The following is a 25,136-nucleotide window of genomic DNA, read 5'->3' on the forward strand; positions in this document are numbered from 1 at the left end:
ACAGAAACTTTACAAACGGTCATATTCTTGTGTCTAACGTATATATCATTGTTGGGGCTTATAAATACAACATCTTGAAAATCAAACAAGAGCTTTTGAAGGGGATTCAAAGCATGGGCAGTTAGCATGAAAAAATCAGCTAGTTGACATCACAAGCCCTTGTGTGAGGATACATTTGATATGTACACTGTAAAGGATAAATTCCTCACACACAATCAATCACACATATACAAGAGAGTTGAACTTCAAAGTTTAATTGAGTGAGCCTTCAACGAAGACGTAAAACAATGTGTTTGTAGTCTTTGCATATGAGACATTAAACAATATGCTGATTGTGAGGTGCTGCCTTACTATCTTGAGTGCTAGGAGTTCAGTTTAGGTAGTGGGTAAGTCCTAGCTGAGTGGGGTTGTAGAAAGAGTTGTATAAATCAAAGTCTTCTAGTGAATCATTCCCAAGGGGAAGAAGGGGTGACGTAGAAGCATTTGAAGTCTCCGAACATCCATAAACAAATTCGTGTCTATTTGTTTATTACATTTACTTATCACTTTCCATATTTTTAAAGATGCATTGTTGAAACATTTTATGTGTCATTCAAATAAAATATTGAACACCAAGTGTTTGATAAAATGTTTCAACCAAAATATTTTTACTCATTCAACTTGTATATATTTTAAATGCTTTACAAAATATTTAATCGATTTTTACGAAGGATTATTTCGAGTGCATTCTGCTTGGTTTGAACACCAAACTCAATTTAATTCATCGATGTTCAATATTTCAAGAACCGAGTTATTGTAGCTCAACGATTTACCCCCTAACCGATCCTTTCAGCTTAAATCCATTGGCAGACTTAACAACAAAATATAGCTTGACGAGTAAATGCTTCCGAGAAATAAAGACACAAGATTTTTATGGATGTTCAAAGATTGAAAACTCCTATGTCACCCCTTTTTCTACTTCAGGAAGGATTCCACTAAAAAACTTTGGCTTTATAAAACTCTTTGCAATAGTCCACTCCAATCAGGACTTATCACACTGTCTGTTTTGAAAATTTTAGTGATCACTTTACAAATATGGATTTTAAGGACACTTAGTTCACCAGATACCACAACTTAATCAAATAACCAAAAGGTTACTGATGTAAATAAACAATCTGATATAGGTAGCACGAAGATGATCCTTGAGTGATCGGGTATCTTTCTGTTCAGTTCGTGGTGATTGAGCGATGAAGTATGTAGAATTTGAATGCGCTCTGAATCTTTAAGGTATGCAAGCTTATGATAATTTCACTGCTGTGAGTTGCATAATTTTTTCGCGTTGCAAGTCTCTCTCTTGCATACTTCATTCTCTGTTAATATAGATGTTTTTCTCAACGGTCGGAATGAGTAACGTTAACTTGTAACAGAGATAAGCTGTCACTATCAGCTGCAACCGCATTAAATGTTCTTCAGACAAACATTTAATGTCCTCTTTGCTAGCATGTCCTTGAATCTCGTTTCTTGACGACTTGCTTCAGAGTTATCGTTTATAGCAACTTTTTTTATCCTCAGACCTTTGTAAGATATAAATGATCTTTTTTTTTCTAGGGTAGTTATAAATAAAGATCATTCTCGGGACTGACGCAGGAACTAGCTGACTTTGAAGCGGTGTAAACCATTGAATGTCCTGAGTCGGTCAAAGAATTTCTTTCATTAAGTGAGCAATAAGTAGTCTCTCTTAATGACGTCTTCAAATTAGTCGGAGCTTCTTTTACTTCAAACGGTTGAATTATAAGCAGTCTGAAATTCAAGCGGTCAGACTTCTTTGCTTTTAACCGGTTGCAAGATAAGCCTTTTGTTAGACTCTTTATGCTTTAGCCGGTTGAGAAGTTGTAACGTACCGTACTTTTACTACTTAAAATTTACGAAAAAATTAAAAATTTTCTTAAATAAGTCGTGAACCTTCAAATTTTGATATAACAACTGTTCGTCATCAAAAATTGTTGCAACAGAAAAATCTCAAAATGATATTTACCAAAAGTATTTGTTCGAACCTCAAACAGTAACATAAAATCAAAGTAATTAAACATTTTCATAAAAGCTTAAACTTGGGCGGTCCTCGGGTTTAGCCTCCTGCCCAGTCCAAGCCTGTTCCTTGGTCCCCACCCCTTGTCTCCTCGAAAACATCCTCACCTGTATCGATCAAGTCTAGTGAGTCTAAAGACTCAACACGTATAAACTGGGAGTAACGAATAATACTAGAAAACCACATGCAACTTTAAAATAGAGCATACATAACTAGAAACTTGAACTCACATTAAACATGAATATACGTACATAACTTAGACGTGCCATAACGTGAAAATTTTCATAAACATGCTTGCATACTTGTACATACATAAACATACATGAACTTCATTATTTCGCGAAGAGGCATGTTTCAAAGCAAGTGACCCATAACATAAATCGCCTGATCAGACTAAACCACAGTACTAGGCTGACAGGGGCGAACCCACTGCCACATACATGAGATCCTCGTTCATGCTTTAACGGGTGGATTGGTCCCCGTTCATGCTTTAACGCTTTCCAATCCTGATCTAAACCCGTTCATGCTTTAACGGGGTGGGTTGATCCTCGTTCATGATTTAACGCTTTCCAACCCCATACATACATTGGTCACAAGACATTTAGCATACCTCAAAAACTTGAAAATATTTTCTTGCACGTCAACATACTTACTTGGCGCTGAGGGATTCGTTGGATTTCATTTGGGGCCGTTGCTGCAAATGCTTAACTTGCATAACTTAGACGTAGGTATTCGTGCTCACCACCGAATTAAAAAAATAACTTAAGACATTCTAAAACATTCGGGACTTGACCTCATATAATCATTGCGTTGAACCATGATATGAAAACCCCAAGAGCACAATAAAGTTTTCCCAAAACAGGTGCTACACGGACCCCGTGCCCAGGTCCGGCTACGGGTCCGTGTAGGTTCGCTAAAAGACCTACCGAAAAGAGAGAAAGACACGGACCCCGTGCTGGGGTCCGTGTAGGGGTTCGGGTAGCCTCGCAAATTTGACACCGAAAAGAAACAAAGGCACGGACCCCGTGCCCTGGTCCGTGTGGGGGTCCATGTCAACTCGCAAAAAGGACAATCAAGAAGAAGCAAAGACACGGACCCCGTGCCCTGGTCTGTGAGGGGGTCCGTGTACCTACGGGAAGAGCAAACTCACGAAATTTCAATATACGCGATGCTTATCATTCTAGACTCGATTGTACGGACCACGAACCGACACCCTGAGACCCATCCTAGCATGCCATAACATCGAACTAAGTTTGTACAAGCACCCAAAGCAACGACGTCCACCCTACGTCACATAAAATTCAAAAACGTGGCAATTGACACCAAATCGATTCCTACATCTTCTAATGTATTCGAGTGCCTATCGACACTAAACGACATATCAAACAACAACCCAACATCATAATAAGCATACCTAGACGCAGCAACGATCACCCGTCGATCCCCAACGAAGCCTGCAACAATAAAATATCGAGAACACATCAATACATAATTTTCTGAAAAACGTAGTTTGAGCAGTCCCACGAAAAATATCATAACTCACTCAATTTTCATCCAAATATTTCGAATTTACTGTCAAATATAAGGTATCAAAAAGTTCTACAATTTTCATGTTGAAAGTTTTTTCAAAAACGCGACCAAAAAATCGCAGTATTTAAAAAGGACAACAAAAACGAAAATTTTAGATCTAAAATGGTTTCGAAAGTGATCTAAACACAATTGCTCAAACTTCTACGCATCACACATGTATTTTTACGCATAAATAACAACACAACGCCTAATATGATGAGATCGATGCAGCAATAACAGAATATACGTGCCTTTTGATGATAAAATACCGAAACGACGATACCAACGCGGGGAAGAAAGCGAGATTGATCCGGGATGATTGTGGCTCTGTTTTTCTTAAAACAAAATCACCGAAACTGTTGAAATCTTTGAAGGGAGGGGCGGCTGCTGAGTTTTCTCAGGAACCCTAGGTTTTGACTCTTAAAAAAATAAAACTAGAATGAATTGTGATTGTGTGTGTGTGTTACGGCTTTGTGTGTGTGGAAAAGGTGTAAGAGAGTGTGTGTGTGTGTGTGTGTGTGTGTGTGTGTGCGCGCGCGCGCGTGACTAACGTGAGTTAGTGGTGAAATTAGGGAAAATAAATTGCTTAATCATGAATTAACCACTAATTTAAAGTTAATCAAACACTAACTCACTCAATTTTCTTAATTGAAATAAAATACACACTAATGTTATAATATTCTCCTTTAATAAAATAACATCCACAAAAATGCTAATTTTAAAAGTTTTAAACTCTTAAATCCACTAAATAAATAAGTTAGGATTTAAAATGCTAAACTTAATAGTTATTTAAAAATGCCTCAACCTCAACTTTAAATAAAACACCACATTCTAGATTACCAAAAATCATCATCGGTCTTTTCCTCGATCCCACTTCGAATAACCGCCTGAAACATGAAACTCGAAAAAAAAATATTTTAACATGCATCACCTAAACATGAATAATTAAAAATAATGTATTTTCATAAATCGTGCACTGCTAAAATCAGTATAAAATTAATTAAATGATTTAATAATTAAATAAATGCATGGGTTATACGTGTATTAAATTTGGGCACTATAGAGGTAATGTGATTTTTTAGCTTGGCGGTTGAACTAATACATGTTATACATACAATGTGCAGCTGTTTCCTGAAACAGTTAAGTGCTTTCTTGATTTTGTCACTCATCAAAATTCTTGGGTAACAATAATTTCTCAACAATTTCCTTCTTTTTTGTGATGACAAAAACACAGCTGCAAAGCTATACAATAATTTACATGTAATAGCAGAAAGCTAACGACGATAAAGCACATGTTAAGAAAATATTGTATTTCATTGAGTAAATGAAATTACAATCTTTAAAGCAAAAAATAAACAACTAAACTGCTAAACATATTAATGTTTCTTTTGACCTGTGATCTGCTTAGCTTGTTTTGCTTTGACCCTTTCTTCCATTTCTTTCATCTCTTTCATGACTTATAATTCTGCCATTTGAATCAACCTTTGTCGCTCTCTTTCCCCTTTTTTGACATCACTATGAACAAGAAATTCCATAATTTCTGCAAGCTGTGCACCTTGGGCATCGATGCGTTGGTCAACATGTGCTTGAAGACGAGTGATTTGTTCTGATAGCGCAAAGCACATGTTGAGATGTGCAGAATTATGCTTGTCTTGCCTGAAGGAACTCTCGTTTTCATGGCAGAAAATTCCTTGCAGAGATTAGATTGCATTGACTGAAAGGCTTCTTTTAGATCAAACTGCTTGCAATTGAGAGCAAGAATGGATTGATCCATAGTGACAAGTCTAGTCAAAATTTCTTTCTGGCAGTTTTCTTCCATGAGCTCTTCTTCTTCAAGTTCAACTTGATCAGAGAGTAATTTGGTCTTAAAAGATATCAGTTGAGAAAAAGATGATTTACCAGCAGATTTTGATGGCTCAGGCTGATGGAGTTCAGTCATTATGCTTTCAACGATCTTTTCAATATCATCAGTTAAAGCAGAGGGTTCAGTGCTCGTGACTTCCTGTGCATCCGGTTCTTTTGATGGAGCATTGGGTGGAGGAGAGTCTGTAGTCATAAAGGCAATGGTCACCTTGTCTTTTTGTAGATCTTTGGGAGATGAAATCAGCGATTCTTGGGGATCGTCTTGATCACTGAAAGGATATTTTGGAGAAACATATTTCTCTTTATATGTTGCAGTTTCATCAAAGTCAGATAAGAATTTTACTGCCTCTTCAACAGAAAGAGATTGAACTTCAGAAGGACCGTCCGAATGCAGTTGAGTAGATGCAATAATGTCAGAGATTGTGTGGGAAACAAGCAGCAGGTCTGGAGCATCCTGGTGACAGGGTTGTTCAGCAATGGGAATGACTTCTGACATAAGCATTTCAATGGGTAGTAGAATGTTCTCCTCATTTCTCATTAAGGCAGTTTCAATCGGTATCTCTGACGATGTAGATTTAGCAAGCTCACCAGAAGATGAAGATGGTTGATTCTGATCTTTTGGTTGGGCTTTGAATGTTTCATAGCTTAGTTCTTCGTGCAATTTCAGTTTGGAGTCAAGCTTACTCTGTTCTTCAACTACTGGATGTTTAAGATCCTGCCTCATCTGAGCAACAATCATTGGGAGCGAGAGAGCATCCATTTCAAGTTGTGAGATGACAGCTGAGTCATCTATTGCAGTCGGGCAAGTAGGAACAAAGTTGTTCCGTCTCAATTGGATCAGTGCTCGTAGAGCACTTTCTTTCATCTGAATTTCTAAAAAATCACGATGACCTAGAGCAGTTGGAATTTCAGATGTTTCTGTCCATTCTAAGATGGACCGTTCAAGCTTGGCAGCAGCTTTGGTCTTACAGGTTTGTATCAATGAGTCAAATATTGTGACCGTTCGAAATTGAACACATTGATCAAACATCTCCATTTTCTTTTGAACGATCTCATTGACTCGTTCGCTGGTTAGAACAATAGAAGTATGAATTGAGTTGGTCTTTTGCGGTTCTTCAATCAGAATATTCTTTTCCTTTTCTGCTGGATGGAGGATAGGAACTCCGGAGAAAGAAGATTCAATTTCTGGTTCAGCAACCTGAATACCTTTGAGCTTTGTGGTAGGAATTTCAAGTATTGGAGGAGAAACCAGTGGTGCAGAAAGATGCTTAATCATCTTGATCTTAGTTGTTTTGGGCATGTCAGATCGTTTCTTCTTGAAAACTTGAGAAACAGGAATGTCGTCCCTGGATTCATCATCAGAGCTGGATTTTAGGACCGGCTTCCTCTTGGTTCCTTTGGGAGTTGGAACAATCTTCTTTTGTTTCACAAATTCAACCCCAGTCTCTGTTTTGATAGATAAAATCTTCTCATTAGTTGGACAATTTTTCTTGATGATTTTTTTCAATCGTTGGCCAGTTGAACAGCTTGGTCTTTCCAACTTCAGCCATTCCTTCTGGTTGAACCCCTGCATCAATCAACATATGACAGATTTGAACCGCATAGCCTTGAGACTGGTTTTCTTTCTTCATCATCGCCACCGGTGTCTTGAACAGAATATCAGATCAGTTGACCTAAAAATTTGAAGAAATGGTGGCCAAGACAAGAAATTTTTCCAAAGTTATCTTGTCATAAGCACCAGCCTTCGAGAGAATTCCCTTTGCCACAATATCAGCCAAAAACCTGAATTTGATCTTCAGGTCGCGTTTTTGACAAGTTGGAGAAGAAATTGGAGATTCGGTGATGGAAAAATTGCTTCTCCAAAGCTCAATATTGCCCTCTAGAAGTGTAGAGAAACCAGTGATTCCAGCAGCCGGTAGTTTAAACAAATCATCAAACATCTTCTGGGTGAATTGAAGATTTTTCCCTTGAACAATACATACAATTTCACTCTTCTCCATGTATGCAGAATCAAAGAACTCCTTCAATAGAGTCTCAGAGTATTTCTCACAGCAACCTAGAAAGGAACGAAGCCCAGAAGATTCAAGCATACGAAACATGACTTGCATAGACTTGTTAGGCATGGCAAGTACTGATGCGAAATTTACAGGAACTGTATTGTGGGCAATTGAGGCGGCCATTTGCGTGTTTGAAGAAGAAAGATATTTTGAAGAAGAAAGATATTAACACCTGTAAGAGGAGCTTTAGACACAATTTCTCAGAAAAATTTCGTGTGTTAGTAGAAGATTAAGGATAGGACTGATGCAAAATTCGAGTATGTATGTCCGGTTCAGAGAGTCACAAATCAGTCCACGTGGAGGACTGTCAGTGGAGGGATTTTTATAAAATTTTAAAAGCGGTAAAATGACGAATTTTCAAATTTTGATAAGATAACTGTCACGTCAAGCAGGGCAGACTCAGAGTAGAGTAATTTTTACGAAATGACGTGGAAATATCGTGCCCTGCATAGAAAACTGAACCTGTTGAATGATATGATTAGAGTGGAAGCGGTTTGAGTCATCAATAAACATGGGTCAATTCATGCGGTTGAAAGACCCATTAATTTATTGACTAAACCAATATTCCCCCTAAGCAAGTGCATAAAATAATCTTATTCTTGGGAGATGAACCGGCGGTAGATTAACAGAGAACTCTTCATATTCTCGTGTCAGTCATAATGATGACGACTCTTCGTATGGTTCTTATCTATAAATACAGGCAGAGGGGTTAGCTACAAAATCACTTGAAATACAAAACAGGTAAAACAAGATGGATAAGGGAAGCAGTTCAAACGAGCCGGATCTTTCGGAGGAGTTCATGCAATCGATCGTTGCGGCCAGGAAGGCTGCTATGGAGGACAGCGTCTTGGAAAAGACGTTGTCAACCTGAACAAAAGTCCAGGAGCTTCAGTCCTCCCTCGGGGGAGGACTTGTTGCAACTCCCAAAGGGGTTGCAACACTGAAGAAGTATCAGCGGCGCCTTTGCGTCACTGATACTACAAACATCTTCTCTGAGGAAGGAGTCTATCTCCTCATGCTCCAGAATGAGCAGAAGACTCTGAGAATGATTGTCTTCTTAGAGGACTTTATGCACACCTCCATCGGAGCGCTGACCACCTGGTTAAAAAAAGAAATTGTTGTTGTACGCTCCCGCCTACATTAATAAAATTTCTTTTATGTTTTACTGATGTCCATCTCTTTTTATTTCTTGCATTACAAACTGGACAACCAATCAATCACATCAAAATTTTAAAATGACTAAGATAAATCGATTAAGCCAAGCGTATTTCAGAAATAAGAAAACTTAGCCTCTGGTAGCGGTTTCGTGAATATATCAGCTGCTTGTTAATCCATATGAACATATTCAAGCCGAATCTCTTTCTTCTGTTGGGAAATTATACCGAAGCGATGCCGAACACGATGATAATATAGTACCCAAAAATTGCGGAATAAAATAACCAACAACAACACAAAGATTTACGTGGTTCACCCAATATAGGCTACGTCCACGGAGCACTGCAACTTTTATAACTAGAAGAAATATTACAACAAGTGTATACACCAATACACTCAATATTTCTCACTCCCAACCCGAGTATACCGAGAAAATAATTTCTCTAACTCACACAAGAGAATTCCCGCACTCAAGAAAAAAATACACTCTTTTTTCTATGCACTCTCTTTTATCAAAGCTGAAAAATTTTTGATTTTGGGATACAATAACTGAAGGAATTGAGCTCTATTTATAACTAATTCCCTCGTACAATTTTATAAATTTTCCAATGTGGGATGTGAATTTATATTATTTTATTTAATATATGGGCCCCATTCCTCACCTAACAATTCTCCCACTTGAAGACTTGATTTCAATCATTTCTTCACATCATCAGTGCAGCAGCTCATATCTCCAATGTTACTCCTGAAGACCAACTGAAGTCGAACACAAGTTCAGTTTGTCAGTGGTTACTGTCTTCGTGAGCATATCAGCAGGATTCTTGCTTCCAGGAATCTTCTCAAGCTTCAAGACTCCATCTTCCATAACTGATCTGATGAAATGGTAACGAACCTGTATATGCTTTGTCCTAGCATGATAAACAGGATTTTTTGCTAAATAAATAGCACTATGAATATCACAGTGTAATGTCCTACCTTCAAGCTTCTGACCCAATTCTTCCAGAAAGGATCTTAACCATGTCATCTCCTTGCTAGCTTCTGTGACTGCAACGTACTCAGCCTCAGTAGTCGAAAGCGCAACAATCTTTTGCAGCTTAGATACCCAGCTTACAACTGTACCACCTAATGTGAACATATATCCAGTAGTACTTTTCCTGCCATCCAGGTCACCACTCATATCGGTATCTACAAAACCCTGTAAACCCAATTTTGACCTCCTGAAGCATAAAGAACAACTAGCAGTACCTTTCAAATACCAAAGAATCCACTTAACTGCTTCCCAGTGTTGTTTTCTTGGATTACTCATAAACCTGCTCACAACTTCCACTTCATGTGATATGTCTGGTCTTGTGCACACCATTGCATACATGAGGCTTCCGACAGCAGAAGCATAAAGAACCTTATTCATATAAGCCAGCTCCTGCTCCGTCGATGGTGATTGTGCTTTGGTTAGTTTAAAATGACTAGCCAAAGGAGTACTCACATATTTAGCTTCATCTATGTTAAATATGCTAACCACATTTTTCACGTATTCTTCTTGAGACAACTTCAAGATTCCATTCACCCGGTCTCTTAAGATCCTCATTCCAAGGATTTGCTTTGCAGCACTCAAATCCTTCATAGCAAATTCTTTTGATAACTCTTTCTTGAGTTTATCAATATCCTCCAGACAAGATCCAGCTATTAACATATCATCTACATATAACAGTAGAATGATATAAGAACCATCAAGCTTATTCACATAACAACAGTGATCAGCCTGACACCTCAAAAAACCATTATTACTCATGAATCCATCAAACTTCTTGTATCACTGTTCTTGGAGCTTGTTTGAGACCGTACAAGCTCTTCTGAAGTTTGCACACCATTTTCTCTTTTTCCCGTACTTCAAATCCCTGTGGCTGCTTCATATAAATTTCTTCATCTAGGTCACCATGATGAAACGCAGTCTTTACATCCAACTGCTCCAAATGTAAGTCTTCCTTCGCCACTAGTCCAAGTACAGTCCTGATAGTGGTTAATTTAACCACCAGAGAGAAAATCTCGGTGTAATCAATTCCTTTCCTTTGTTGGAAGCCTTTTACAACAAGTCTTGCCTTGCACTGCTTGCTACCATCATGCTCTTTTTTTAACCGGTACACCCACTTGTTATGTAATGCCTTTTTGCCTTGCGGATATTCTGTCAACTCCCACGTCTGATTGGATAACAGTGAATCCATCTCATCTTCTATGGCCAACTCCCACTTGGTTGAATCATCATTTTGCATTGCATCTTCATAAGTCTTCGGTTCACCTTTTTCTGTCAGCAAAATATAGTGAAGTGCAGGGGAGTATCTCTCAGGTGGTCTAATGGTTCTCAAAGATCTCGTGAGTTCAACCACCGGAGTTTGTGGATCATCATCTTGTGCAGTTTCTTCTTCATCTTCCTGGTTACTGGTTTTCGATTCATTCACAGAAATATATGTCAATGGCACTTCATCGGTCTTCTTGACTTCAGGACATTCATCTCCAGCTCCAATGTCTGAATTGTACTTGTACAGAAGTTGCCCATTAAAGATTGCATCCCTGCTCCGAATGATCTTCCGATTTTGGTCATCCCAGAAACGATAACTAAAATCATTATTTCCATAACCAATAAAGAAGCACTTCTTTGATTTCGGATCAAGTTTTGTTCTGCTTGCTGAATCAATATGAACATAGGATACATATCCAAACACTTTCAAGAAAGAAAGGTTTACTTCTTTGCTGCTCCAAACCTCTTCGGGTATTTTGTGGTCCAGTGGTTTCGAAGGTCCTCTGTTGATCAGATATGCTGCAGTGTTAACAGCATCAGCCCAGAATGATTTTGGCAATCCAGAATGCAATCTCATGCTTCTTGCTCGTTTATTCAAGGTCATGTTCATCCTTTCAGCTACACCATTCTTTTGAGGTGTACCAGGAATGGTTTTCTCCATCTTGATCCCGTTCTGTGCACAATATTTCTTGAACTCATCATTTTCATATTCTCCACCATTTTCAGACCGTAAGAACTTCACCTTCAAGTTGGTCTCATTTTCCACCATGGATTTCCACTTTTTAAAAGTCTCGTAAACATCAGATTTATTTTTAGAAAATAAACTCAAATTTTTCTACTCGAATCGTCAATGAATGTGACATAGTATCTCGAGCCTCCAAGGGATGTCACAGGAGATGGTCCCCATACATCAGTATGAACCAGCTCCAACTTTGCTGTTTTTTGTTCTCTACCGCCTTTTTAAAAGCTCACATTCTTCTGCTTTCCAAAGATACAGCTTTCACATAGTTGGTGTTCAAGAGTCTTTAATTCTGGTAGCTTTCCTTTTTATACCAACATCTTCATTCCCTTCTCACTCATATGTCCAAGTCTATAATGCCATAGACTTGAATTGGCTCCAGCATCCACAGCTGCTAATGTGTCTCTGCAACTGGAAGTCATATACAGTGTTCCAATTTTCTTTCCTCGAGCAACAATCATGGCTCTTTTGTTCACTTTTCAGGAATCATCACCAAAGGTCACATTATGACCTTCGTCATCGAGCTGTCCCACTGATATCAAATTGCGTGTCAATTTTGGTACATGTCTGACTTTGTTGATTTTCCAGACAGATCAATTTCACATATTCATCCAGACATCACCCATTCCAACTATTTCCAAAGGTTTTCCATCAGCCAGGAAAACTTTTCTGTAATCGCCAACGATGTAATTATCGAATACATCGCGATCACAGTGGTATGAAACGAAGCTCCCGAGTTCATAACCCAAGAATCAACAGGGCTTTCCTTGGATAATAGCAGAGCATCATGTACTTCCTCAGTGACAGCATTTGCATTATTCTTTGTTGATCTGCAGTTCTTTTTCAAGTGACCAGTTTCACTACGGCTCCAGCACTTCAAATTCTTTTCAAAGTTGCTTTTGTCTTTTCCGTTTCTTGACTTGGACCTATCGCGCCATCGATTAGAACTCTTTTCGCCAACCCTGCCCCTTCCTCTGTTCTCGAGATTTAGAGCAGATCTCGATGATGTTTCTTTAGCCGAATCCATCATGCGAACTTCTTCGGCAAAAATTTGGTCTCTAATATCATTGAATTAGAGTTTTCTTTTACCAACAGAGTTGCTAACCGCTGCCCGCATTGGTTCCCAATTATTTGCTAAAGACGCGAAAAGGATAAGTGCACGAATCTCATCATCAAAATTTATTTCAACCGATGTTAGCTGAGAAACAATCGTGTTGAATTCATTGATGTGTTTAGCCACCGAAGCACCTTCTCTAATTTTTAAGTTGAATAACTTTTTCGTGAGATGTACTTTATTTTTTGCTGATGGCTTCTCGTACATGTCCGATAAAATGGACATCATCTATTCTGTGGTTTGTGCCTCCGTCACGTTATGTGACACATTCTTTGTTAGGGTCAATCATATCACACCTAACCCTTTCGGTCAAGGAGCTCCCAATCACCATCCTCCATCTTTTTCGGTTTATTTCCTGATAGAAGTTGATGCAGCTTCTTACTGAACATATACTCTTATCTGTAATCGCCAGAACGAAAAATATGTTCCGTCGAACTTGTTGATTCCCGGTCCAGATCCATCATCTCCGGCCATCACTTCTCTAGCCTGAGCAAAAAATCTAAAAAATCTTTTCTGATATGGAAGATCAGACAAAGTTGTAACCACAGAGCATATTCAAAATTCTTAAGAATTTTCACAACAAGACTCTGATACCAGTTGTTGGGAAATTATACCGAAGCGATGTCGACCACGATGATAATATAGTACCCAAAAATTGCGGAATAAAATAACCAACAAGAACACAAATATTTACGTGGTTCACCCAATATAGGCTACGTCCACGGAGCACTGCAACTTTTATAACTGGAATAAATATTACAACAAGTGTATACACCAATACACTCTATATTTCTCACTCCCAACCCAAGTATACCGAGAAAATAATTACTCTAACTCATACAAGATAATTCCCGCACTCAAGAAAAAAATACACTCTTTCTTTCTATGCACTCTCTTTTTATCAAAGCTGAAAAACTTTTGATTTTGGGATACAATAACTGAAGGAATTGAGCTCTATTTATAACTAATTTCCTCGTTCAATTTTATAAATTTTCTGATGTGGGATGTGGTTTTATATTGTTTTATTTAATATGTGGGCTCCACCCTAACCTAACATCTTCATGGCATGTTCTCTGATGAAATGATGTCTGATGTCAATGTGTTTTGTCCGAGAGTGCATAACAAGATTATATGTGATTGAAATTGCACTGGTGTTGTCGCAGAAGATATGAGATTCAATAGCTTGAATGCCATAATCTTTCAGCTGTTGTTGTATCCACAGCATCTGAGCACAGCAGCTTCCAACCGCAAGGTATTTCGCTTCAGCGGTTGATGTAGCAATGGACGTCTGTTTCTTGCAAAACCACGATATTAGTATATCGCCCAAAAATTGACATGAATCGCTAGTACTTTTCATGTCGATCTTGCAACCAGCATAGTCTGCATCTGAATATCCTATAAGATGAAGACTCGAATCTTTGGGGTACCAAAGACCCATATTAATAGTACCTTTAAGATATTTAAGAATTTGTTTAACGGCAGTAAAGTTAGATTGCATGGGATTTTCTAGAAATCATGCACATAAACAGACAACAAACATAATATCTGGACGGCTTGCTGTTAAATATAACAGTGAACCAATTAATCCTCTATACATCTTTGTATCCACTGAGATTCCCCCTTCATCTTTGTCCAGTTTGATTGATGAGCTCATTGGGGTAGTAGCTTGGGAGCAATTCTCCATACCAAACTTTTTCAACATATCTTTTGTATATTTAGCTTAGTTAATGAAGATACCATTCTTTGACTGCTTGACTTGCAGCCCTAGAAAGAAGTTCAGTTCTCCCATCATGCTCATTTCAAACTGTTCATGCATCATCGTAGAGAATCTCTCACACAGTTTAGGATTAATTGATCCGAATATTATGTCGTCCACATATATTTGTACAAAAAGCGAGTTACTATCTTTGGAAAATTTAAATAAAGTTTTTTCAACTGTTCCAATTGAGAAGCCATTCTCAAGCAAGAATTTAGTTAACGTGTCGTACCATGCTCTTGGGGCTTGTTTTAGTCCATACAATTCTTTATCTAATTTATAAACATAATCAGGATGAATATGATTAACAAAGTCAGGTGGTTGCTCCACATATACTTCCTCGTTTAGCAAACCATTTAAGTGCAGATTTAACATCCATTTGATATACCTTAAAATCCTTAAATGCTGCAAAGGCTAGAAATATTCTAATTGCTTCTAACCTACCTATCGGAGCAAATGATTCATGAAATTCTATTCCTTTCTCCTGCCTATAGCCTCGAGCCACTAATCTAGCCTTGTTTCTTATTATTAAATTGTTTTCATTCATTTTGTTTCTAAACACCCATCTAGTACCAATAACATGTATACTGTCAGGACGAGGAACTAGATGCCAGACTCTGCTTCTTTCAAACTGATTAAGTTCTTCCTGCATAGCATCCATCCAGTTTGTATCATACAGTGCATCATCGATTTTCTTAGGTTCTAACTGGGAGACAAATGCAGCATGCATAAATTCATTAATCATTTGATTTCTAGTTCTAAGAGTAGCAGTAGGGTTACCGATGACCAGCTCGAGTGGATGCTCCTTTTTCCACCGGAGACATGGTCCATATGAATTTGGCTCGGTTGGTTGAGTGATATTATCTTCTTGTACTATCGTCTCTTCTTCCATTTGAATAATCTCTGGTTCATTTGTCTGTTGAGTTTGCTCTTGATCGGTTGGATCTTGCTCCAAGATGTGTTCACCTGTTTTTATTAAATCTATATCGTCATCACTGCTAGCTTCAAGGTTAGTAGCATCAAGTTTATTAATCAAGTCATGGATGCTGCTACTACTATTGTCATGACATATGGATGATTCATCAAATACAAAATGTATAGATTCTTGAACAGTGAGAGTTCTTTGAATATAAATGTAACGCCCCAGATTCGACGACTGTCCTCACTGTACCAAGACGAATCTTTCCAGCGTGCTTATGTCCTCACTCACACGCACTCTGAGAAACTTCCCAGGAGGTCACCCATCCCAAAATTGCCCCAAGTCAAGCACGCTTAACTTTGGAGTTCTTATGTGATGAGCTACCGAAAAGAAGATACACCTTCGTGATATGACTAGTACCAATCAAATCTTTTAAGCCCTCTTCAACTGTACAATCCATTACATTGAACAGTCTCGGAATCCCTCTCATTCCCGTGTGGGTCGGTTCATTCATGTTCCCTCCACCTAGAAGCCTGCCAGGAGCCGCTCATTGTCCGTGCAACTGATGGCACCGGCGATCACCCCCCGCCCTCTTCGGCCCCGGGCCTCACATGCCCACCAGCTTCCGCTTGGTTCGTCCCCGAACCACACTTGTACTAAGAGAGGTTGGCTCTGATACCACTGTAACGCCCCATATTTGACGATTGTCCTCACTGTATCAAGACGAGTCTTTCCAGCGTGCTTATGTCCTCACTCACACGCACCCTGGGAAACTTCCCAGGAGGTCACCCATCCCAAAATTGCCCCAAGTCAAGCACGCTTAACTTTGGAGTTCTTATGTGATGAGCTACCGAAAAGAAGATGCACCTTCGTGATATGAGTAGTACAAATCAAATCTTTTAAGCCCTCTTCAACTGTACAGTCCATTACAATGAACAGTCTCGGAATCCCTCTCATTCCCGTGTGGGTTCGTTTCATTCATGTTCCCTCTACCTAGAAGCCTGCCAGGAGCCGCTCATTGTCGTGCAACCTCATGGCACCGGCGATCACCCCCCGCCCTTTTCGGCCCCGGGCCTCACATGCCCACCAGCTTCCGCTTGGTTCGTCCCCGAACCACACCGTGCTAAGAGAGGTCGGCTCTGATACCAACTGAAACGTCCTGCTCTTTTTATTGCTTTAAAAGTACTAGAAATTTTTTTTTCCTTTCTCTAAAATTTTCGGCTTTCACTAAAATATTTTTATAAAATATTTTAACGCTTAAAATAAAATACCAACCATCTAGCATTTTAAAAATCAAGTGCAATGGTCATAAAATAAAATCGTCGCATGATTACCAAACCTAAAAAGCAATAAATTTGAAAAGTAAAGCTCATACTAAACCTCTCAAAATCTCTCAAAAGCATAAGTAGATAGTCTTAAAATCTTTAAATAAAATCATAAAGCATAATGCGGAAAATGTAGCGATGGTCCTCGGGTTGTGTGCGCCTTCAGTCCAGTCAAATCACTCATCAAGTCCTCCCTCAATACCACCTGAATCCATCACACCTAGTGAGTCTAAAGACTCAACACACCATAATCTTTATAACGAGTAATACGTAATACAGTCAAAATATAACGGTGAAAAATATTTGTACTTAAAATATCGTTTTCATGAAGATGCATAAACATAAACATTTTTGTAAATATTTTCATGATGCATAAAACTTTAAACATAAACATTTTCATAAAATACTTTTTCATGACATGCAGTCATAAACCTTAACCTTTTCCCTTTTTCCTCAACATGACATGACATAAAACATTTTTCATGATCATAAACATTTTTCCTTTTCCTTTTCCTTTTCCTTTTTCCTTTTGTTGAATTCAGATCGTTAATTGTGACTTTCCTGATCATGCTCATGAGGGTCGATGGATCCATCTACATAAAACCACAGTACTGGGCGGCGGGGGACACCAGCAACACTCTCACCGGTCAACTGGGCCCTGGCCTATCATGATTCGAATAGAAATACGATCGTCGGGGCTCCCTCTGGGGCCTTTTCCCATAAATGGGCTCCCTCTGGGGCCTTTTCCCCTCACGATATTCTCATTCTTCCGTTACCACAAAACCGTTACCACATATCCGTTACCACGTATTCGCAATGATGGAAACACGATCGCCGGGCTCCCACTGGGACCATAACCCTCACGACGTCGCCAACATTAAAGAATTAGTCACAATTATTTCACATCCTTCAACATTTTTCATTCACATCACTTCAGAAAAATCATGAATATCATTACATTTTTCATTTTTGAAACCAAGCATGCAACATGTATTTTAAATGTCTTCTTAAATCATAAAAATCCCTTAGACATTTAACAATCATCATTTAATCATGAACAATTCATAAACATTTAAAAATAATCATTTTTTCATAAAAATAGCATTCAGGGCACTGCCATGACCTTTACAAATTTCTAGGTGTAAAAAGATCGTTTTACCCCTGGACTCGACATTTTACGTTTTTGACTTTTTTTCTTGATTTCATGACTCTAACATGTCCCAAATAATTATTTAAGCTTACGTGAATTTTTCCATAATTTTATTTGGCCTAAATGTTAGACTTTTTCAATTATTTTTCTTAATTGTTTTAACAGTGTTTTAATCCCGAAAAATACCAAACTTTAATATAAAATTCCTAAATTCTAAATTTAGTCTTTTTATATTATTTTAGCCCTTATGGACCCCGACTCGAACCCCGTGAGCCGTTTTCCAATTTTTCTTTTTTTAAATACCCTATTTGACACCTAAACTTTGACCCCGAGCCAACTTCCGATTTTCACGAGTTACCCCCAAACCATGTTGGTCCAAAACTTGACCAACGTCCTAAATTAACCTACTGGACCCTTAGACCACCAAGAACCCAGCCGAAACCACAAAACCGAGCCCCTCCCAACTGACCCTATGCTGGCCGAGAGTTATATCCTGCATGGACTCTATGTTTGATGCAATCAGGACCCTAGCCGACACTCTAGCCACAAACCAGCGTACCTAGCACTTACCTAGGATCCTAAGGACTCGCCCTAACCCTGCCCAGCAAGCTTGGAACGAGCCCTTCCCTTCCCTGCAGCCGCGCACCCCCTGCACGCGAACTGCCATGCTTCTCGGGTAGAGTCCTAGCGTGGCTAGGACTCTTCCCCAGCCTTTACCGTGAGTCCTAGCTTGGCTAGGACTCTCCCCCTGACCCGTGACCTGCCCTAGCCGTGCCTTGGCCGAAGCCAAGACCAAGCCCATCCCCTTTCCCTGGAACCCGAACACCCCTACGCCCCTTGACAGCAAAACATACGTTTTCCGTTTGTTCTTGTCCCTGCCGACTATTGTGGTGCTTAGGGTGCGTGTGTGTGGCTCTAACACCTGTATAAACCAGCCTTGATCTTACCTACGTCATGGCAGCCCCTTAACTAAACAATAAACAAGATATTGGGTTCGAAATCCATGCTTCCTCATGCAAACATGCAGTAAACCGAAAATTCATAAAAATATTACATGTTTCTCATGCATACGATTATCCAAACAATAATATGACATGATGGATGAGAAAAGGAGATATATGACATGCCTTTGCGTTTTATACGCTCGAAAATCCGTTGACGACGAAGAACGGCGACGAGAGACCTTGGTTTTGAAACCTTGAAGAACTTGATACTTTTTCCCCTTGGAGCTCACGTTTTTCTTCTTAAAATATTTAGGGGTGTGTGTGCGTGACTTTGAGTGTTTCTTGGGAGAGAAAATCAAATTGAGGCGTGAGTTGTGTAGGTGGGTTGTGGGTGTTTTATATATTATATACTAATTAAACCCTTAATTAAACTTAAGCCCATTAAGCCCCCAAATTAGGTCCACTAGTGCTTGATTAGGATTTAATTAATATATTAAAAATAGTTTTGTTAAAATAAGATTGTGAATTTAATAGCCGGGTTGCCGAAGAGTTCGTATTTTTGTTGAAAAACCAACACCGATAAAGTTTACGTCCCGGCGTATAAAATCATCTCAAAACCCCCTTTTTTTCAAAAATAAGAAAAAACATCACCCATATTTTAATTTTAAATAATTAAAAACAATTATTTAATAAAAACATTTTCTATTTTTCAGCCCTCGGTCTCCGTTCCTCAATCGCAACTCGAATAACCTTTAAAAATATATTTTAATGCAATCATGAAGAAAAATATATTTTAAACATGCAAATATGAACAACATAATTAATTCATGCAATTAAAACATTTAATTAAAATACAGGAGAATTTAATAATTCAAATGCATGTGGTTCGCATGGGCCTTTAAATTTTCGGGGCGTTACACTATAAATACAACATATTGAAGATCAAACAATAGCTTTTGAAGTGGATTCAAAGCATGGGCAGTTAGCATGAAGATATCAGCTAGTTGAGAGCACAAGCCCTTGTGTGAGGATACATTTGAGATATACACTGTAAATGATAAATTCCTCACACACAATCACTCACACATATACAAGAGAGTTGAACTTCAAATATTAGTTGAGTGAGTCTTGCACAAAGATAATAAACTTGTGTATGTAGTCTTTGCATATGAGACATTAAACAATATGCTGATTGTGAGGTGCTGCCTACAATCTTGAGTGCTAGGAGTTCTAGTTGAGTGCTGCCCTTCCGGAATGGGTTTGTACAAGTAGTTGTATAAATCAAAGTCTTCTAGTGGATCCTTCCCAAGGGGAAGAAGGGGTGACGTAGGAGTATTTGAAATCTCCGAACATCCATAAACAAATTCGTGTCTATTTGTTTATTGCATTTGCTTATCATTTTCACTGTTTTTAAAGATGCATTGTTGAAGCATTTTATGTGTTCTTCAAATATCAAAATATTGTATACCAAGTGTTTGATAAAATGCTTCAACTGAATATTTTTACTCATTCAACTTGCATATATTTTAAATGGTTTACAAAATATTTAATCGGTTTCTACGAAGGATTATTTCAAGTATCTTCCGCTTGTTTTTTAACCAAACTCGATTTAATTCATCGGTGTTCAATATTTCAAGAACCGAGCTATTTTAGCTCAACGATTACCCCCCTAATCGATCCCATCAGGAAGCGAAAGGCTGCAATGGAACCAGAGCTGATTGTCCTCGAGGATCTCCCCGAGGGTGGTCAGGGCACCTCCCGGTCTACCCGTTCACCTCCCTCCCGCCAACAACCTACTGATGAACCCCACCAGGGACCCCTTCAAATTGATCAGTATACACAGGCTAATATCTTTTTTGAGGAGGCTACTGCAACCAGTGTTCATCTCATCAAGCAGATGCTCATCCCTGCTGAGGAAGCCTTTTTGAAGAACTCCCTACTAGGTGCCCGGTTTCTCGAGGGCTCGAACCGGCTTTTATCTGTAAGTCCTCTCTTCTCTCTCTTTTTTTTATCTTCTTTTGTACAGGCTACTCAGATGATAGTGTCGGCCTTCGAGGAGGTGGCTGCAGTGGCCACTAAAAAGGGCCAGCAAGTCCGGGCCAGCCAAGATCTCTTCGGGAAGATGAAACAAGAGCTGGCCTAGGTGACCAGGGCTCACGAGAAAGAGACCGCCGATCTCAAGGCCTCTCTTGAGATGGCTAATCAACAACTGGCCTCTGCCCAGACTGCTCGGGACGAAGACTTGGTCCGATAGGAGAATTTGCAAAGGCGGATTTCTTTCCTGGAATCCAGAACTCAATTCCTCGAAGATGAAGCCAGTGTACAGCAGCATCGAGCTGTTATTGCTGAGGAAAAGCTGAGGGCCCTACAGATGACTCAGGAGGAATGGCGAGCCCTTTTCCTCCACTCCTCGGAATTTCAAGCGGCTGTTGAAGATAAGTCCTATAACTACTTCAAAGTCGGGTTTGAGAAGTGCCAGGAGCAATTTGAGGAAGAGGGTCTTATCCCGGCAGATAAGGAGGGTTTCCCGGACATTGATAAGGCCATCGATTCCCTTCCCAAGGATGATGCAGAAGGAAAAGAGACCGAGAAGGCCCCTGAGGAAACCGAGGAACAGCCTATCCCATAGAATAGGATTGTATTTTTCATTTCTTTGTAATTTGTATTTCTTGGCCTCCGGGCTCTTATCAATGAAAATTTCCAATCTTCTTCAACTGTTCTTTACAATAATATTTTGATAAATCTTCAAGAAACCCTGGTAATATAACTGCTAGAGTGTATAAAATCAGAAATTTTATTAAGTGTTGAGAAGTTGGTAACTTCCAATAAGTACCCGGGATCTTGATCCCTCGGTATTTAGACTAGTCAAGGTGTGGTGCCCCGAGTCAGGGTGTAGTGCCCTGGGTTTGTTAAGAACCAAGGTACGGAGCCTTGGGCCGGGGAGCATGTCCTGGGACTTGGGAATGGTCGAGGTGTGGTGCCCTGAGCCAGGGTGTAGCGCCCTGGGCTTATTAAGAACCAAGGTACGGAGCCTTGGGCTAGGGAGCATGTCCCAAGACTTGGAAATGGTCGAGGTGTAGTGCCCTGAGCCAAGGTGTAGTGCCCTGGGCTTATTAAGAACCAAGGTACGGAGCCTTGGGCCGGGAACCATGTCCCGGGACTTGGGAATGGTCGAGGTGTGGTGCCTCGAGCCAGGGTGTAGTGCCCTGAGCTTATTAAGAACCAAGGTACGGAGCCTTGGGTCGGGGAGCATGTCCCGGGACTTGAGAATGGTCGAGGTGTGGTGCCTCGAGCCAGGGTGTAGTGCTCTGGGCTTATTAAGTAACCGGGGCTTTAGATCTCTCGGGTTAAAATATGAGAAGCATACACAATACTTTTCTCTAAGAAAACAGATCTTTCATTATATCTTCCATCAAATAATTACATCTTTCAAACATAATATTTTTTTAAATTAAATACATTCCAAGGCCTTTTGAGAGAATGTCCTTGAACATCTTCTAGATAAAAGAATCCCGAACTGACCCTCCGGGTGATTTTATAATGTCCTTCCCACCGAGCTTCATCCCCAGTTGGATTGACTTTCTTCATGACTAAATCCCCTACTTGGAAGTCTCGGATTCGGACCTTTTTGTTATATGATTTCATAACCCGGCTCCGGTATGCTGCAATTCGAATGAATGCTCGATCTCTCTTCTCTTCTACCAAGTCCAACTCCATGGACTGGCTTTGATCATTGTTATCCGGGTAAGATTCTACCCGAGAAGAGGTTTTCCCTATTTAAACTAGAAGGACTGCTTCAGAACTGTATACCAAGTTGAATGGAGTTTCTTGAGTAGGTGCCCGGAGAGTTGTTCTGTATGCCCAGAGAACACTGGGTAATTCTTCCACCATGTCCTTTCCTTTGCCTTGCATCCTAGTTTTCAATTCTTGTACAATAATTCTATTTACAACTTCTATTTGGCCATTAGCTTGAGGATAGGCAACAGAGGTGAAATACTGAGTGATCTTCATTTCCCAGCACCATGATGTAATCTCCTTGCCCTGAAACTGTCTTCCATTATCTGATATCAGTCTTCTAGGTACTCCAAATCGGCATACTATGTTCTTCCACAGAAATTTCGAAACCTCTTGCTCAATAATTTTGCCCAAGGGTTCAGCTTCTACCCATTTGGAAAAATAATCCACAGCCACCAGCAAGAATTTTTTCTGAGCTCGGGCAATTGGGTAGGGACCCACAATGTCCATACCCCACTGATCAAAGGGGCAGGATGCCCAAATAGGCCTCTAATCCCCATTTTACCTATTGATTAGAGCTAGGAATCCTATAAGCTAAAAGCTATTTGAAACAACAATAGCAAGGAGATTCGCAACACCAGAACATATTAGAAGCTATTCTGAATGTCGCCACCGGACTAATTGACCGCCATAGTAAAAAAGACCGTCTCTTCGACCGCAGCTTCATAATTATCCTGCGTCAAGCCCCGGCGTTTAGCAATCCGAAAGGTAAGCCTTAAGCCTACAACGAGAAAGAGGGCAACCCTACCTGTCGATGGAAAGCTGAGCACTTTACCAATTTAGAACCTTGATATCATCACATCAACTACTTCCTCCCTTGCTATACCGAGGCTAAGAGTAAAAGAGGTAGCTACATTCGGGAAAGCAAGGGCACGCGAAAATAGAAATATATTATATAAAGAAAGGAAAGTTTGGATTTTTTCGCTCAGCTACTCCATTCTTGCATGCTCTGCTCCCAAAATGCAGAGAAGACAACATTATCACCGAGGATAGCATAGTTTCGATAGTCCCCGCCTTTAGGAGATTGAGCAGGTAAAGTGAAGAGTGGCCGGGCTATGCTGAAAATTTGAATGATGTTGACAACCCTCACAAGCCTGGACCACTCGAGCAGAATCTTGGCTAAGAGTTGGCCACCAGAACCCGGCAAGCATTGTCTTCCGAGCCAAAGAAATTCCTCCGAGATGCTCAGCACAGCACCCTTCATGAATCTCTCGAAGGACATAATCCACTTCTCCCTCAGATAAGCACTTTAATAGTGGTCCCTAGAATGATATCATGTACAAGACATTATTTAAGAGAACAAACATGGGAGCTTGTCTCTTAATCTTTTGAGCTCGGGCATTGTTCGCAATGAACTTTATCAGAGGCGTCATCCAGAAATTCTCAAGTGTTGATAATGCTTCTTCTTCAGTAGAAAGGACCAACCGAAAAACATGCAAGACTTCCCGGGTTCTGACTTCTGCCAAAGAAGCAGCCATTTTTGCCAGAGCATCCGCTTTTCCATTCTCCTCTCGGGGTATTTGTTCAATACTAAAATCCACAAAGATTTTCGCTTGGGCTTGGATGAGCTGCAAATATTTGAGCATCCTGTCATCTTTAGCTTCATAAACGCCCTTTATCTGCTGAGTGATTAGGTGTGAATCAGAGTACAAAATAATCTGGGATGCTCCAACCTCCCGGGCAGCTCGGATACCAGCAAGGACAGCTTCATATTCGGCCTCATTATTGGTTACCCGGGATTCAATCCTTAGGGCAAATTTAATCTTTTTTCCCGGGGAAGATACTATCACAACACCTACTCCACACCCAGCAAGGCTAGACGTCTCATCCACAAAAATTCTCCACACCTCTTCTTCCTTGGGTTGAACCATCTCGGATAAGAAATTGATAAGGCTTGCGCTTTGATGGCAACCCGGGGCTTGTATTCAATGTCATACTCTCCCAACTCCACTGTCAACTTGATCATCCGCCCGGACACGTCATAATCCTACCCAGAGGACTATTGGTAAGAACAATGATTTGATGCGACAGAAAGTAAGGTCGCAGCTTCCCGGCGGTCATGATCAAGGCCAAATCAATCTTCTCTATTTCACTGTACCGAAGCTCGGGGCCTCTTAGAGCATGGCTGACATAGTAGACGGGCTTTTGATCAGAGCCTTCTTCTTTTATCAGAACTGAGCTGACAGTATACTCCGTAGTAGATAGATAAACAAGCAGTTTCTCCCTGGGCTCCGGCTTGACCAATACAGGAAGTTCTGCCAGATGGATCTTCAAATCCTGGAAGGCCTGTTCACACTTCTCATCCCACCCGAATTGTTGGGCCTTCCTTAGGACCTGAAAGAAAGGGTAACTCCTGTGTGCTGACCGGGATATAAATCGAGAAAGGGAAGCA

The 25,136-nt window shown here is 39.9% G+C and overlaps 1 protein-coding gene across 1 annotated transcript; it reads right to left on the reverse strand.

Moving 5' to 3' along the window:
- Positions 1-13,900: 13,900 nt before the first annotated feature.
- On the reverse strand, positions 13,901-15,503 carry LOC142526068 (uncharacterized). The gene is made up of 2 exons (XM_075630341.1): positions 14,948-15,503; positions 13,901-14,304 (listed from the first exon to the last, which is right to left on the reverse strand). Exons 1-2 carry the CDS (start codon positions 15,501-15,503, stop codon positions 13,901-13,903), a joined length of 960 nt encoding a protein of 319 aa, XP_075486456.1.
- Positions 15,504-25,136: the final 9,633 nt, after the last annotated feature.

Source organism: Primulina tabacum, chromosome 15 (assembly GCF_025594145.1).
Source record: "Primulina tabacum isolate GXHZ01 chromosome 15, ASM2559414v2, whole genome shotgun sequence".
Classification (NCBI taxonomy): Eukaryota; Viridiplantae; Streptophyta; class Magnoliopsida; order Lamiales; family Gesneriaceae; genus Primulina; species Primulina tabacum.